Source organism: Rhinichthys klamathensis, unplaced genomic scaffold, assembly GCF_029890125.1.
Source record: "Rhinichthys klamathensis goyatoka isolate OS25496 unplaced genomic scaffold, OSU_Roscu_1.1 h1tg000150l_1, whole genome shotgun sequence".
In the NCBI taxonomy this organism is placed as follows: Eukaryota; Metazoa; Chordata; class Actinopteri; order Cypriniformes; family Leuciscidae; genus Rhinichthys; species Rhinichthys klamathensis.
This window is the reverse complement of record NW_026606685.1, coordinates 1954646-1972558: the sequence shown is the minus strand read 5'-3', so window position 1 is coordinate 1972558 and position 17913 is coordinate 1954646. Positions and strand designations below refer to the sequence as shown.

The 17913-nt window shown below is 36.2% G+C and overlaps 1 protein-coding gene across 1 annotated transcript; it reads right to left on the bottom strand.

Moving 5' to 3' along the window:
- Positions 1–4602: 4602 nt before the first annotated feature.
- oacyl (O-acyltransferase like) lies at positions 4603–16665 on the bottom strand. The gene is made up of 15 exons (XM_056258317.1): positions 16495–16665; positions 15412–15545; positions 15130–15208; positions 14786–14921; positions 13095–13328; positions 12781–12959; positions 12568–12670; positions 11622–11723; positions 11342–11507; positions 11156–11233; positions 10210–10322; positions 8639–8762; positions 8355–8541; positions 7562–7704; positions 4603–4908 (listed from the first exon to the last, which is right to left on the bottom strand). Exons 1-15 carry the CDS (start codon positions 16646–16648, stop codon positions 4810–4812), a joined length of 2031 nt encoding a protein of 676 aa, XP_056114292.1. The 5' UTR covers positions 16649–16665; the 3' UTR covers positions 4603–4809.
- Between the last annotated feature and the right edge of the window lie 1248 nt (positions 16666–17913).

The following is a 17913-nucleotide window of genomic DNA, read 5'->3' as shown; positions in this document are numbered from 1 at the left end:
GTCAAATACTTCAGTGCAATTTTAAGTATATCTCTGAGAAGTAGGCCTATAGTATAGGCTACTAATAGCATATTTGAATAAACTTCTTTTTCGTAAGGGAAACACACACACACACACACACACACACACACACACTCATAAACACTGATGAGGACTTGGACATCTTTAATTTGTTTTCTTGGAGGCCGCAATGTCTTTGCAGTCACTTCAAAATAGAATGTTATATAGGTCATTTAAGTATACTTAATTATACTTTAAAGTATATCTCGATCAAAAGATAGGTATAAGTAGGCCAAATATACTTAGACCTTTCTGTCAGTATATGTCAAGTAGGTATACTTAAGTGGAATTTTAAGTATATCTCTGAGAAGTAGGCCTATAGTATACTAATAGCACACTTGAATTAACTTCTTTTTCGTAAGGGGAACACACACACGCACACACACACACACACACACACACACACGCGCACCTACGCACGCACACGCACACACACACACACACACACGCACGCACACACACACACACACACACACACACACACACACACACACACACACACACACACACTCTCTCTCTCTCTCTCTCTCATAAACACTGATATGAGGACTTGGACATCTTTAATTTGTTTTCTTGGAGGCCGCAATGTCTTCGCAGTCACTTCAAAATAGAATGTTATGGGCATATAAAACTGTTTTCTGACGGCAGCATGGTATGCTGATGGTATTAGATGAAAAAAACAAGGTACTTTGAAACTTACTATGGGTACTGATTCATTATCATATGCATGTATACAGTGGTGGCCAAAATTTTGCTTTTTGCAACATAATAAATGTCTATGTCACTTTTGATCAATTTAATGCATCCTTGCTGAATAGACTTATTACAGTAACTTCTTAAAAAAAAAAAAAAAAAAAAAAAAAAAAAAACCTCTTACTGACCCCAAACTTTTGAACGTTATTGATAATGTTACTGAAATGCTATTTCAGATCAATGCTGTTCTTTTGAACTTCCTATTCATCAAATAATCCTGAGGAAAAAAAAAATTGTACACAACTGTTTTCAACATTGATAATAATAATAAATGTTTCTTGATCATCAAATTATCATATTAGAGTGATTTCTGAAGGATCATGTGACACTGAAGACTGGAGTAATGATGCTGACAATTCAGCTTTACCAACACAGAAATAAATTGCATTTTAAAATATATTCAAATAGAAAACAGTTATTTTAAATTGTAAAAATATTTCACAATATTACTGTTTTTTTTTTATCAAATAAAGGAAGCCTTGGTGAGCAGAAGAGACTTCTTTTAAAACATAAAAAAATCTTACCGTTCTAATAATTTTGGCCACCATATATAATGTGATATATGTAATGATCACCATGTAGTACTGATGCCCGGCTCTTATATTCTTATCAAAGAACAGAGTATCACTACACACTCAGCACTTCAGACACGTGCTTTTGAGAACAGATTTAACAGGGCTTGAGTGTTGATGTATTACAGTAAGGGAATAGCCTTGAAAATTGTACTAAATGAAGGTTAATCTCACATCATCAGTTTAAGAATGATGAAAAAATACAATACAGCTTTAGTAATTTATATATTTTTCAGCATCCGTTCAATACTGTCTGGATTCTGGATCACAGAGAATAAATATTAGTAAACCAACTAACAATTATCAATTAAATTAAATTATTCTTGCTTCTTTTTCCCCCACAAAACATTCCCACACTAGTATTAAATTATAAAACCCAACTTTTCAAATACAAATTATTGACAAAAGTATATAAAAGAGAATAAATTATTTAATAAGAGGTGTGATAAATAAATCTGATTTATTAATCTCTTAATTCCTTCATGCGTTTCATATTTACACAGTTTTTATTAATACTTTTCATTGATCAAAAGTGAGTAAAGACTTTTATGTTGTTACAAAAAATATATTTCAAATAAATGCTTTTAGAACATTCTGTTCATCAAGGAAAATGTCTCATGGTTTTCATAAAAAATATTAAACAGTGCAACTGTTTTCAAAATTCGTAATAATATAAAAATGTTTCTTGAGCAAATAAGTATATTAGAATGATTGCTGAGGGATCATGTGACACTGACATCTCAATAATATGTGCCTTGCTGAACATGAGACTTCTTTCAAAAACATAGAAAATACTGACCCCAAACATTTGAACAATAGTGTAGGCCTATGTGTTGTGTTTGTGAGATCATATAAGCCCAGTTGAAAAAATAACTTATATAAAAAATATATAAATATAGCATGACCCATGTGTTCTAAAGTCCTAAATCACAAATCTCTGTGCAATCAGTTAATCAGTCATGAAAATAAGCTTGTTAAGTGTTTAATTGTGTTATTATTATATCTAGTCCTGTTCTGGCACAGAACCTGAAGCATTCTTGAGTGGAGATGTGGAAGACGTCCAGAGTGTCAGCTTTCTAAAGTCAGTTAAATATAACTTCACTAGTATGTGTTGTTGCACAGGCTACACCATATGAATCACTACACGATATACGTGCACAGTGGGGTGTTAAAAGAGGCCGAGAGGTGCAGAAAACAGAAAGTGGGACACCCTTTGACTTCATTCTCAGGACTACGCTCCAGCTGGCTCAAAAAGGCACTCTTTAATGAAAAAAATATCAGGACAAAGTGACTCAGAGGGGCTAAATGACTTTGATTTGAATTTTTCATGTTAATTCATCCACGAAATTAAATAGGAAGACTGATCTAAGAAGCATCAACATTCTGACAAATTAAGTCACCATGCATTTATAACTTTCCGTGGATAAGACCACCTGCTAAACCAGCTTCACAGCTCTCAAATAGCTAACGATTAAGACTGACGTCATAAGTACTGTGCCAGTAAAGCATACTTTAGTGTTGGAGTCATGTTATGTTATGCTCATGACTGATGATGTTTCTCATTGTATCCACAACGTGGCGCTGTAAACATGTTAATTATCGTGTACATTTTTACATTATAACCTTAAAAAGGAATGTTTTTTTTTCTTGAAAAGACTAAGCACATCGTCGAATAAAAAATATTAAATGTAAACGTGGTGTTCTATAGATTAGCTTACTCTTTTAAAGATGGATGGCTTCAGGCACTTTTCCCCCCCAACTACTAACATGAATAAACCTTCACTGACTGTAGAAATGTCATATATTTTCATCAATAGTCTCAAATTACCTTTCAAGTACTTTTTAACTTTGGAAAGTCCGACTGTATCGAGCGGTTGTTCGAACTGCAGGCATTTGTTTCAACAAATTCACACTTCAAAATATCACCGGAAGTAGGCTAGTACCCTATGTCATCTGGGTACTTTTTGCCAACTCTTTTATAATGACTGTAAATTAGGACATAGGCTACTTCTTTCGTGACATAGCTGTTTTTTGCCTATGGGAAGTGTGCGATGTCGGATGCAGCTAGGCTACTACAGTTAGCTTAACATTTAGTAGGCCTACTACATAGGCTACTACAAATAAGCTTGCTACATAGTATAGGCTACTTTATATAGTGTACAGCTACAGCATATGCATACTGTGGACAGTGTGAATTTTCTGTACACATAGAACACCTGGGTGCATTTGACAAAATGAGTATACAACAAACAGCGCATAGTAAAAAAAAAAAGAGCATACTAACTGAAATACTGTATTCCACAATGCAATGCATCTGACTGCTTTATCAGACCTGCACATTTTTTAAACGTTTTAAGTTAACACACAATTTTGGAAATATTAATTAGATTAAAACTGATGTTTTCAGTGAATTGAGGTTTACTTCTTGACTTCCTTTAAAAAAAAAATTGTATTATGCAGTAGGCTACATAGTGTAGTAGGCTATACTGTGCAGTACGTAGCTCGTGTTAAGGTAAGGTTATTGCAATAGGTTAATTTGAGTTTGAACTTGAACTTTAAAGTAGTTCTGTAATTTCTAAATTGTCAAATAGCTACAGTAATTGGCCTCTTGAAGAGTTGATTGACCACTTGATGTTGATTGTCTTCATACTGTATGATTCAGATGTTGTGGCTTACCAGATTACAGCAGGCACTCAGGTGGGTAGCAGCATGCTATGCAGTATTTTGTCCTGCAAGCCTTCTTTTCTAAAGTGACTAATGGGCTGATTTTTTTTATTTACAATGTTGGATTGTTAAATGAATCATCTTTCACTTCCTGCTATTAAGATGTGGTCACTGGTCACCTAAACTGCACTTCAGATGCTGACGTCTGGTCAGAGTTTTACTGTCTTGAGTTGCTCACACTTGAGGTATACTCCTGTTTGTCATGCATGACATAAGCTCATTTTATACATGAGATCTGTTCATATCATGCATGACTTCATTCCATTATGCAGAGAAGACATTTCCTGCATAATGCATACAAAAAAGTACCTCAAAAAAGGGCTGTTGTAATATTTAATGCTGATACTATCTGATGTCATCATTATACCATAGTACCATCACAGTAAATGTTTACTCTGTGAGTCTTACATTATAAAAAAAACTAGCATTGTCACTATATGACAACATACACTATAACATTGAACTTTTCAATTCTATTCATTCTGTACATCAATATAGGCTATAATTTATTATATGCATTCAAATAACAACACCAAAGCTCTATAACACTATTCATAAACAGTAATCTACAGCTTTCACAGAATGAAATGAGGTACAAGGGTGATAAATGAATAAATATACTGTAATAAATCTTCTCTTTTCTCTTAAATATATGTAAATCTTCTCTTCACCTTCCAGTTTTGAGTGAATGAAGCAGGACTTATCGTTTCGACAGGAAGAGATACGGCTTTTCAATGAGCACAGTTAACATGTAACCTATAGAGACTGTCAACAGCAGGTGACCCAGAAACAGGTAGAACTGAGGACAGAAAACAAGAGAAAAGAAGACAAAATGCTAATTAAAAATGGCATCCGGAAAGAGAATGAACAGTTCACCATGATTTGACTTTATCAAAGGTGACAGTAAAGTAATTTAGCCTACAGTGCTGTAAAAGATTTCCATTCCAAACCAATTTCTTTTTAACTTTCTATTCATCAAAGAATCCTGAAGAATTTTTTCCATTAAAACATCAAGCAGAACAACCGTTTTCAACATGGGTAATAATAATAAAAAAAAGTTTATGGAGCAGCAAATCAGCATACTAAAATGATTTCTGAAGGATCATGAGACACTGCAGTCAGAAGTAATGATGCTGAAAATTCAGCTTTGCCATCACAGGAATAAATTGCATTTTAAAAGAGAAAGCGGTTATTTTAAATTGTAATGATATTTCACAATATTACTGTTTTGACTGTATTTTTGATCACATAAATCCAGCCTTGGTGAGCAGAAGAGACATCTTTCAAAAACATTAAAGGGGCTTTATGTAAGAATTTTCATGTTGGCTATTATTGGCTTTTTTATTGCCAATGTGGGAACAGTACTGAACTTGTACTGAAACATAAAAACACAAGACCTTCCCCGACTTCCTAGGTTGTCAATGAAAGGCTGTAGACTGATTTTTATGTGACGGACTCGGGACGGTTTGCATGGGAAAATAAAAAGGAAACTATCATAACAGTGTAATTTTCATTAAGCTCATCTGTCGAAATGATGCCGGTGAATCGCGTTCAGTCACTGTTTTGGCCAAGACTTGCTCACGTCACTATGGAGTGTGTGCATGAGCGCGAGCACAAGCAATAAGTTGCTGGGTGCAGTCAGAGAATGTCTAATTGAAGAGAATTGGCACTGTCTGGTTACTTCCGGTTACTGGACTGGCTGCAGTAACACGTCTCTTTCCATGCGGGGGCGCTCGCAGGTGAGTGCAGAATGAATGGGAGTCTATGGGGTTTCACCCCCAGAAATCCACTTTTCTCAGGATGTAATTTTTTGTCACGTAATTTGAAAGTTGCATTCAAAAGGGAGGGCTAAGATAATACACTCAGCTCACTTATCTGTTCTAAAAACCCGTTCAAAAATGTGATGACGTCACATAATAGCAGAATGCTAGCGTGTTCCGGCCAACAACGGCCTAACCTGTGAGAAATCGAAAGGACATAAGTACTCGTTCATTCGACTTTTGGCCTATAATCTATATTGAACTTGCGGAATCAACAATAAAATATATGTTGATTCAACGACAAGCAGGAGAAAGAGATACATTTAGCCGTCTAGCCCCATAGACTCCCATTCATTCTGCACTCGCCCGCGATCACCTCCAGTGGAATTCTAATGTAACTGCAACCAAGATGATACACAATGGGGCTAATAGGAAGTGCCAAGGCTTTCCGTAGGTGGGCTTTGGTGCAGTTAATTTAACAGCCACCGGTGTTTAACAGCCACCCTTTAAAGGTGCTCTATGTATTTTTTAGCGGCCTCTAGCGGTGATGTTTCAGATTGCAACAAGAGGGCTCGTGCTCGTGTGCGTGTGCGTGCTCGATCTCAAGAGCGAGTATTCACTACCGGCCACACGGAGACTTTCAACGCAACAGCGAAAGCATCACACAACATGCTGGAAACTCATGTAAACTCCCACTGCAACGTTACAATAATAGGCTACTTTTATCAGCTTGACGTTGAACTAATGCTCCATGCTCGTACCATGATAACGTTACATTTGTGGTGTTATCTAGCATAAGGCATTTCACTAACTATTCGTGTATCTTTCACAATCAGCAATGTCAACATAGGTGAATGTATAATATGATAACGAAAACGGTGAACTAGACTGAACAATGTCAGTGTAACAGTAAAGACAGTAGGAAGTAACATCACTGTACTGAACGTGTCTGGAAATGTGTATTATAAACAATATGATAGAAGTGGGATGAGTAATGTTAGACAGTAACGTTAGATCTAGTACATAAAATAAAAGTTACATCCTAAAGCACCTACTTTTTGTTATCCTGGAACAGTCTTTTGTATTCATTTCATGTCTCATGTAGTTTACCTTGCTATTTCATTTGAGTTTACTAATTCAAAAGCTCTGCCGATGTTGATCCGTGTTTTCGTCCTGAGTTTTTTATATTTTTGTGGAGTTTATGTTGGAGTCTGTGTTGTGCTGGAGGCAGGTCGTTTTGGGGTGTTATCAGACTCCATGTCATTAGCTGAAGTGCCGTCGCATAGACTGTATATAAGGAGAGAGACTCGGGAGCGCGCATGCACGTCACATCCGATGGATTACGCGGTAAATCCGACCCAGCACTTCACATATAAATATGAATATTGGCCTTCAGAGGTAATAGCAAAACCCGACAAGTGGATCATTGTAATGTGTGATTACAACCCCTTCACACACAGGCAATAAAAAAAGGATTCATTTTAGAAGAAAAGCTACATAGAGCACCTTTAAAAAAATGTAACACTTTACTATAAGGTTTTATTTGTTAACATTAGTTAACTACATTAACATGAACAATGTATATATATATATATATATATATATATATATAGGCCTATATATTAACATCAAGATTTTATTATTAACTGTCCTGCATGTTCTCATTTGCATTTATTTGAAGAGAATACTTACAAAGTTGAAGTCTGTGTAGTGCATGGTTGTCTCTTGTTTGCCATTGTACAGTATAATAATAATGGGGTGGATCAGATAACAGGCAAAGCTGATGTTAGACAGGGGAGCCCACAGGCCTAAAGACAGGATTTTATCCACAAACCCTGCGCACAGAGAGAGAAATATTTAGGTATGTTTTAACAGACACCACTTACATGCATTTTTATTTGGCTGGCAGTTAATTAATTATGGTTGAAAGGTGCTTATTAAAATGATTTGTTATTATTACACAGCTGGTTTCATGCCTCATATCGCTATGTAGTCTCTTTCTTCTTACTAAATATTTAAATTCAAATCAATGTTAATGTTCATTTATTTAGTAGCAGCCATGTAATGATGGGTAAGATGTACTATCAGATACTCTTTACCACAGAAATAAACTCCCTAGGGTGATGCAAATCCACTCCTGTTATGGTTTGCTTTTTTGCAACAATGATTAGCTGACTACGTTATGCCTTAAAGGGGTGATGAACTGAGAAATCAAATTTTCCTTGAGCTTTTGACATCTAGGTCATCATATTATAAGAATATCCTGTAGGTTTCAGAACTGAAAACGTCCTTGTTAGCCCAATAAAGGGTTAGGGTTAGGGTTAGCGCCCCCCCCCCCCCCCCCCCCTTATTCATTTTGATGTTTTTGAATGTAAAAACCAAGCGACCTCAGACAACAATATACATTGTTTTTAAAAGCCAGTTCATTACCCCTTTAATTCAAATTTTTTACTACAATTTGAGTTTTCAAAGCTCTTTTTGTTACCCCCGTGTCCTTCCTCACAGGCCAGGATGATCCAGACCAGAGCCAGGGCCCAGAGTGATCGGTGCGTCCCCTGATAAACAGCATGGGGAAGGGACGGATAGGGCGGGACGTCTCTCAGCACATAGGCCAATCCCACCAACACGGCCATGATTGACAGGGAGCAGAGCCAACCCACGACTACCTGCCACTGTCACATAACAAAAAAGATTTATTATGTGACTGAAAACTCATTTTTGATGTAAAAACGAATACTGTGACTAAGTAAAAAGTGTTAAACACATTGCCTGTTGTTTTATAAGTGTCTCTTTCTTGGTTGTCATGTATATTCCAGCAAGAATGCCCAGCAGATATGGTCCATATCTTGTGTAGGGTTTGTTGTAGTAATACTGAAAATAGCTTTCGTAGGCCCTGAAAACAAGTCACCCAATACAGAATATCAATGAATTACATTTAAATAGCAATTTAAAACAGTAGTTCACCTGAAAATATCGTTCCGAACCCGTAAGACTTTTGTTCATGTTCGGAACACAAATTAAGATATTTTAATGAAATCTAAGAGATTTTTGTCCCTCCATTGACAGGCTACGCAACTACTAACCTGACTCCGCCAGATGGATTTGCTCCGCATATCCATCTGGAAACCTTCCGTTGAAGTAGTTTTGGTAAGGGGCGAAAATACTGGTTAGCTGATTGGCCTATGTTGGTGATAGACGGGCCAAATCAACCAATCAGATCAACGAAGCATATGACGTACTAACAGAGCGTATCTTTTCCTCTGAGAAAAGCCTCCAGAGCAGTGTTTTGCTCTTCTTTCAGTGAAGAAATACTCTGTAATTCCGATAAAACTTGCTCGATAGCCACGCTGATGCTAGTTTCATCCGCTGAAGCCGACATGTTGTTTAGACTGAACTGTCGCGCTTCTCGTTGCGTCACACCTCAACCCGCCTCAAAGCCAACGCTGATTGGACGTTCGTTTGGTGAACTGCTCCCAAATTTTCTTTAACGGAAAGTATCCAGACTGATCTGCGAGTGAAACCTTGAAAGCTCGCGAGATCAGGATGGTCTCACGAGGCTACGCAACTACCACTTTGGTGCTTCAAAAGTTCATGAAGAGATCGTAAAACTAATCCATATGAATCGAGCGGTTTTGTCTAAATTTTCTGAAGAGGCACGATCGCTTTATATGATGAACAGATTGCATTTAGGCTTTTTTTTACATAAACATTCATCAACGAACACATCAGTTGTGGTAAACAGAGGCTCAAGCATGTTCGCTTGACGTGAAAGAAGCAATGAGGTTCATTCTTGCGTTACGCATCACGCTTCAGTTTCAGAAAGAACCAATGAGGTTCATTCTCGTGTGTCAAGTAGGTTGTTAAGCTTCTGTTTATGTTTGCTGATCAATCTTTATATGTGAATAAAAGACTAAATTCAATCTGTTCATCTTATAAATTGATGCAGTCTCTTCAGAAAATTTGGAATAACCACTCAATTCATATGGATTAGTTTTACGATCTCTTCATGAACTTTTTGAAGCGTCAAAGTGGTAGTTGCATAGGCGGTCAATGGAGGAACAGAAATCTCTCAGATTTTATTTAAAATATCTGCATTTGTGTTTCGAAGATGAAAGTCTTACGGGTTTGATAGACATGAGGGAGAGTAATTGGGAAATTTGTGGGTGAACTATCCCTTAAGGGAACAAAAATCAGACTCTTGGTATTAAAACTGACTCTGTATTGCATTGGCACCAGCTAGAGGCCATAATCAGTGTTTTAGAAATGCCCGCTTTCCCTGTGTGATTTCGTCTCATTGGGAGTGTTTTCTTAATGATGCAATAAAATAAAAGTTATCTTACAGTGTGGTTGGCTGGTGCACAGGGAGTTGCAGGAAACCGGTGATCAGGGCTCCTGTTACACTGGAGAGCATTAGGAGAACCGACGACACAACGACAAGCACACTTTTGTTTCTGTAAATAAGCAAGAGGTGTTGATTATGACCTGGAAACAACTGGCAGCCTTTACATGGGTGAATCTCACAAAACCTGTCGAGAACATTTCATATTTTACCCCAAAGAAAGAAATGAGAAATCATGGTTTGTTTAAAGAAACAAAGCCATTTTTTTTTGCACTGCATTCTCTTTACTCTCATTCTCAAATTGCACAACTATTTAAACACTGATAATAAGAAATGTTTTATGAGTACCGATATTAGAATATTAGAATGATTTCTGAAGTATCATGTGACTGAAGACTGGAGTAATGATGCTGACAATTCAGCTTTGCATCACAGGAATAAATAACATTTTGAAATATTTAAAAATAGAAAAGAGTTATTTGTAATTGTAGTAATATTGAACAATATTACAGTTTTACTGTATATTTGACCAAATAAATGCAGCATAGGTGAGCATATGAGACTTATTTCTGAAACATAAAAATAAAAATCGTAATGTCCCCGAGCCATTGAACGATAGTGTATGTGGGGAAAAATGTACAATAATTTGCAACTACTTTTTGCTGTAAGCTTTTAATTTTTTATTTTTTTATTAGATTACTTTATACTTTATTATTTTATTATAGTGCCTTTACTCTGTTAGAATCTAGTGAAAATCACCATTTATTAAAAATAAAATAAAGATATATTTTTTGATTATTGTAATGATACAAAAAAAAAAATGTAGGGTTAAATATGACCCCGACGTGTTTTCATCAAATTCACCCACATGTATAACATGAGATATAAAGGGTGGTGTGGTAATAAATTCTGTATTTATGATACAGGCAAAAGGACTGAACTTACAGTCTGTATAGGAAGATCAGAAAAGGTGTTGTTGCATAGAACTGGAAGTCAATGGAGAGATACCACGTCCAGGGTGCACACTTAAAAAAAAGTTATTTTTTTATTGCAATAATGTCATTTACTTTTAACCATATTCTGCAATTACACAAGTGAAGTGATTAGATCAATCAAAAGGTTCCCAGACGTACAATGTCTGTGATGGTGAAGAGGTTGTTGATGAGGAGCAGGTTTGACCACCAGTATTTCTTACAGCTGAAGACCTCATCCTCTGCTATGAACCAGAAGACCCCTCTCTGAACGACGGAGAAGAGTCCAATGCTTAGGCACACGATGAAGAGGTGAAGAGGTTGAATCCTGGAAAGAATTAGATGAGATACTAAAGGCAGATAATTATCAGAAAATCAACCCGGAAAAATTGGTGTGGAACTAACATATGTCTTGACTGGAAGCTATGAAGATAAAACTAACCGCCTGAACCGCTTGAAGAGGAAATGAGCCACCAGACTGAAGCTGAGAGTGTCATCTGACCTCTGGATGGAGTTTAGCAGTGATTTGGCACTCAGTAGACCACTGACACAACCAAACAAACAACACACTGTCAATACTAATAAGCCAGTTATTCTAAGTTGGAGATTATGTCATGCAACATGGTTAAACAATGTTTTGGTTACACTTTATTACACAAATAAGTAATGAGTAATATTAATTAACTACATGTACTTTCTATATAGGGTTTGGTTTATGGTTAGATGCTTGTAATTAGGCATAATTTAGTACGTTTTGTAAGTGAAAGCCATTTTCAAAGCTTGTGTTTTTAGTCCCCCAAATCGCCATTGTAGTGTAAATGAATGGCCAAAACACATACAACGTTTTTAGTTGAAAATGGTGTTGTGTAAACGACCCCATAAAACGTTAGACAAAGTTTATGAATCTTAAAAAACACTTAAATACTGATAAATTATATTAAATGTCATGTGGCTTAAAAATAGCATATTATTAGTGTCTTTAAAGACTGCCACTTTATTTTAAACAGAGCCATTTTTTTTATGAATAGCCAACAGGTGAAGGCGAATGATAGTACTGTGATGAATATAGATTGCTTTTTATCCTGATTGCTTTAATTTCTCCTGGCTAAGACTTGACACTTGACAATGTTTCATATTTTTGTCTAATATGACATATGAGCCAGTTCAACAGGCCATTTTTTCAGTAGCGTTGGTTCCGGAAGTATTTTTCATTTCTCCCATAGGAATTTCAAAAAAGTATATAATGCAGTCTAATGGCTTCAACAGAAGCAAATACCATCGATCAACAACCTTGTAGCTCACTTTAAAAGTTATCATTAAAAATCAAATGAATGGAGTTTTTACTTCTGGAACCCAACTGTTGCGCTCTATTGCTAAGATGGTCTTACCCCAGCAGCAGAAAAGAGTCAACCGCAAGATACACTGGCCCACTGAAGGCCAAGACATACAAAGGGTTCTTCTCTACCATGTCCTTCCACCTCTTATCATTATCTACATGGAAACAAATCAAGTGAAATCAGGTGAAAGACACAAATAACACTTTTCTCTCAATTCATAGTCAAAGTAGTGCATGGATACGGATATCTCCCCCTCACTCTCACCCAGGTTACTCCAGGCACTGAGCTGCACGGTGTGGCCTGAGATGATCCAGAGTAGACTGAGGATACGGATGCCATTCAGAGAGGAATAACTGCTTCCAGAGCTTTCCATGGCGAGCACCCCCTGACTGCTGTTCTGCACAGAGAGCGCCTGAAGGCATGATACCACTACTGAGAAAAGAAAATATGAGGATAGAGGAGGGGGAAATAATGCATGAAATGTGAAAAAATAATCCATTAAAATGGGTAAAATCGGTACAGTCACACTTGCTATAAATGCTAAAAAGAGTATCCGTTTGTCTTTGTGTGTGTACTTGCCCTGCTGTACATTTTCTGCATTTTGATCCCTCGTTTGTGAGGCATCAGGGGCATCACTGCATGCTTTACTCTGATTGGCCGAGCCATTAGTCAAGACAGCTCCGTATTGGTTGGTGTTTGAGGTTTGAGCAAAACCTCCCGCTGGCCTCACCTCTCTCATTCTCTTCCTTTTTATTAACGCCACATAGATGGAAGCTATGAGAGGAAGTGCCAATAATGCACAGCAAACAAACCTGAGACACACACAAAAAAAAAAACTCTCACACACTTGTTGATGTTTTTGCTCCAAGAAAAACATCCTTATTTGCATTCGCATCCACCCAGAACAACATGCCTGGCAACCACCCAAAACAACTGCATCAAAAGTCTCAAAACACCTAAGTAACTGCATAGCAATGTACCTAGTAACCACCCAGAATTCCCTATGATCTACCTAGCAACACCCTAGCAAACACCAGATCAACGTAGCAACTGTATAGTCTCAAAAACACCTAACCAACTGGAACCTAGCATTTACCTAGCAATGCCCAAGCAACTAGCCATAACAACCTGGCAACCGTATAGTATCAAAACACCTTAGCTACTTCATAGCAATGCCCTAGGAACCACCCAGAACAACCTAGCATCTATCAAGCAACAACATAGCAAACACCCAAAACGACCAACACCCTATCAAACACCTAGAACAACCAAACAACCGCATGAACTCTCAAAACACCTTAGCAACTGCATAGCAACACCCCATCAACCACACAGAACAACTATATAAAGTCTCAAAACACCTTAACAATTGCATAGCAATTGCCTAGCAATCACCAACAATACCTAGCATCTACCTATAGCTATGCCCTAGCAACCACCCAGAACAACCTTACAACCGCATCAAGTCTCAAAAGACCTAAGTCTCTGCATAGCAATTCAATAACAATCACCCAGAACACCCTATCATCTAGCAACGCCATAGCAACCACCCAGAACAACCTAGCAAATGTCTAAAGTCTCAAAACACCTTAGCAACTGCATTGAAATGCCCTAGCAACCACCCATGAAACCCAGGCAGCCGCATAAAGTCTCCAAACATCTTAGGAACTTCATAGCAATGCCCTAACAACTGCCCGGAATACCCTAGCAACTGCATAAAAGTCTCAAAATGCCTTAGAAACTGCATAGTAACTTCCAAGCAACCACTCAGAACACCCTAGCAATCGTTAAAAACAAGTCTTAAAATACCTTAGCAGCTGCATAGCAACGCCCTGGAAATCACAGACACAACACTCTAGCGTATGGGACACATGTGCAGAAAAGAGACATGGTGGTGGAAACAAATATGAGATGGGAGGAAATGGAATGCATCAATGCTTTTGCATTGTGTCGCAAATGTTTTGCAGTCTTTGCAAAGGTTTTTGGGGGAACGCACATTTTTTTAAAAGAGAATGCCAAGTTTCTTGCGGAAAAGCAAAAGTTTTAAAATGTTTTTTTCCCTTTAGGTGCTCCGTACATGTGCAAGTATCATAAGTCAAATGAAAAAGTTACTTCTAAAAAGTAAAATAAATAAATGACTATGTAAAAGGAGCAAACTAGGAATAACATAATCAAGTGTGCCCATTCTAAGCTTGAACCCACACATTGTGCACATTTGGTTGTATACAGTGAGTGTGTGTGTGTGTGTGTGTGTGTGTGTGTTACTCACAGGCAGACTATAGCAGACAGGTCAGCATTGGGGGAATCACTGAGGCATTGAGTCATAAATATGTCCAATGTGGAATCCGAAATCAAGATTGAAGGCACAGATGGAAGCAAAGAGATATGTTTCTGTTCAAATGCCTCTGCAGAAACAAACACACAAATGTAGACAGGTGTACATACTGTATGCCCCACACAAAAATTATAAAGAACCGTGGTGAATCTATAATTTTTGTATCTTGCTTTCAAATAAATTACACATGGTTTACTGTTTGTCTAATGCACTGAAAAAAAACATTTTAAGGGTGGGATAATTGTTTTGTGTACATCAGACACAATGATTTTACTCACCATAAACCACTAGCGTCTGGACGTCTGATTCTGTACAAGAGTCTGGAACACAAACACCTACAAAGTACTCCACCCTGTCCTGCACAACAGAAAAGTATCACCAACATTCACTCTTTCATCTCCATTCCAGACAATGTCGGGTTGTTTAATCACATTGCAATATTTGTATCACACACTAGCATGATACATAACACACTTCTTGTAAAAATATGCAATATTATAATTTTTTTTTTTTTTTTGTGGAGTGAGGTGTACATATTGTTTGTGTGAGTGTACCCGTACCTGTTTGAGGAACACCTGGCAGTACTGTCCCCTGAACTCGGGGCCCTCCACGGACAGACACTCTCTCTGAGATCCAGGTCTGTTCACGTTCCCTCCCTCAACATCACTGCCTATCTTACCAAACGCATCATACACTACAACAAGTGGAGCAGGACAGAAGAAATGAAAAACAATCACACCATGCTATGTTTATAATATATATATATATAAAACGTATGGATAAAATAAAAAAGAAAAGATTGATAAATAAAGAGATTTTTTTTAAAATAAATATAATACATTTAAAAATTTGATAAGACAAATAACATGAAAAATAAATAGCTCAACTAAATGTTTCAAATACTATCAATCAATAATGTATGAAAAATAATGGATATAATAATCATAATCACATATAATAATAACTGCATAGCAATGCCCTAGCAACCACCTAAAACAACCTACCAACTATATAGTCTCAAAAAATATTGATAAATAAACAGATTTATTTTAAATAAATATAATAATTAAAAAAAAATTAAATAGGATACATAACATGAACAATAAATAGCTCTATAATATTTTATGTTTAAAATAGTATAAATAAATAACGAAAAGAGAATAATGGATAAAATAATAATAATAATGCAAAAATAAAATTAACATCATAAATATAATATAAATTGAAAATACTATACAATACATAATATATATATATGGGTGTGTGTATATATATATATATGGGTGTGTGTGTACTGTATGTTTGTATGTATGTATATTTATATAATAAAAATTAAATATATTTTTAAAAAAATACTAACATTTTATATGAAATGATATAAAAATAGTATACATAAAATAAAAAATTAACATATAAACACCTCTAAAATATTCTAAACAACGTTTCAAATATTAATAATATTGTTAAATTAAAATGTCTGATAACAGGCCATGAGCACAAAAATGTGTCAAAGTCAGTCAATAATTACGTTCATGATTCTGGGAGTAAAAAAAAAAAGCAAAGCTCAACCAGAAAACATGACCCACATTCAAGAAGAGGTTTAAAAATGATGCTTTAGTTAAAAGTCTGGCATTATTACTTACTCAAAACAGCGTATTTTCTTGGAGTTTCTTTCTGTAATTCCGCAAGGAACGCTTTTGTGTCCCCCGTGCATTTTTGTGACACGTTCCAGGCACATGCGTCGTGAAAAAAGAACAAGTACATCAGTGTGACAGCACTCCATGTTAACCGTGGCATCTTGTACAGTGATTCATTTTGGCCGTTTCAGTGGTTTAAATAATGTGAGACCTGAACACATGATGGGAGAAGAGGTGGACATGTGACCCGTCATTCAAAATGACCATGGAAATCAAATCGGCACGCTTGGATGCTAGTCTGGCCATCACACCCAAACCAGACATAATCAGCCCTTTACCACCGGGAGGCCAATGAACAACTCGACAACAACACAATGTTTGTTTTGTGAATGTGGTCATGATTTGTTCTCTGCTCTGAAGAACAAAATCTGGAGAAAAAAAAAATCTTAAATATTTCTGGTTAGATTCTTCCAAGGCCAAATCATCTGAGCTATACAATCCACGTTATATTGCAATACTCTTACTGAATATTGGAGAAACAAAAGACAAAACAATGATATTTTAATGACACTTAAATGAGAACTCCATTCAGTCTAAGAGAAACATTTGCCAGAAAAATTCACTTATATTCACAAATATTTAAGGCAGAAAGATGAATGAATCTTAACATGTAGCACGTTTAACAAGACAGAAGATTTTCTCTAATGCCTACAGTGCACTGTAAACCTGCAGTTGGCAAAACTAAGAGGTAATAAGTTGCATCAATATTTTTAAGTTAGGAAATTCAAAGTAAGCAGAACTTGCATATTTTTATTTTGTACTCAGACATTTTATTTGCTCTTAACTTGAAATATCCGAGTAAGCTCATTCATTCATTCATTTATTTAACTTAAAATCATCATATGATCTCAACTTAAAAGTTTTCATTAGAGGAAACTTGTCTAGCTTTAATTAGCTAATTCAACAAATACTAACTTGTTGGTAATACTATTGATAGCATTAGCATATCATAACAATTGCTGAATGAATACTGCAATATATCGAAATTTAACAAACTGTACTACTGTACAACATAACAAACTCTTCTTAATTAGCAAAGCATTAAACACTAAACCTCACACTTAACATTAATCTTGCACAAAAATATTACAACATTTAATTTTTAGCATTCACTCTTCCTTTCGAGCGCCATGGCAAAGCATGCTGGGAAATAGATATCCCAGCCCAGTTTCAGTTATATTTAAGTTGGTCTAAATGAAAAGAAACAGGTTCATAAAGCTCAAAACAATGAAACGTTCAGATTTCTTCAAATGTTTTAGTTTTGTGAACTCAAAAGAAAAAGAAAGTTTTAAAAACTCATAAAAGTTCATTTAATTGAACTCATTTGTTTAATTTAAGTTTGCCCTACTCAAATCAATTAATCAT

Bases quoted from the DNA above. Each gene is read 5' to 3' on its own strand.
- oacyl (XM_056258317.1), bottom strand. From the start codon at position 16,648: ATGCCACGGTTAACATGGAGTGCTGTCACACTGATGTACTTGTTCTTT. The intron at 11,508-11,621 runs GTTAGTTTTATC...AATTCTTTCCAG, and splicing joins CTCTTCAAGCGGTTCAGGCG to GATTCAACCTCTTCACCTCT. The intron at 11,234-11,341 runs GTACGTCTGGGA...CTTTTTTTTAAG, and splicing joins TCTTCACCATCACAGACATT to TGTGCACCCTGGACGTGGTA.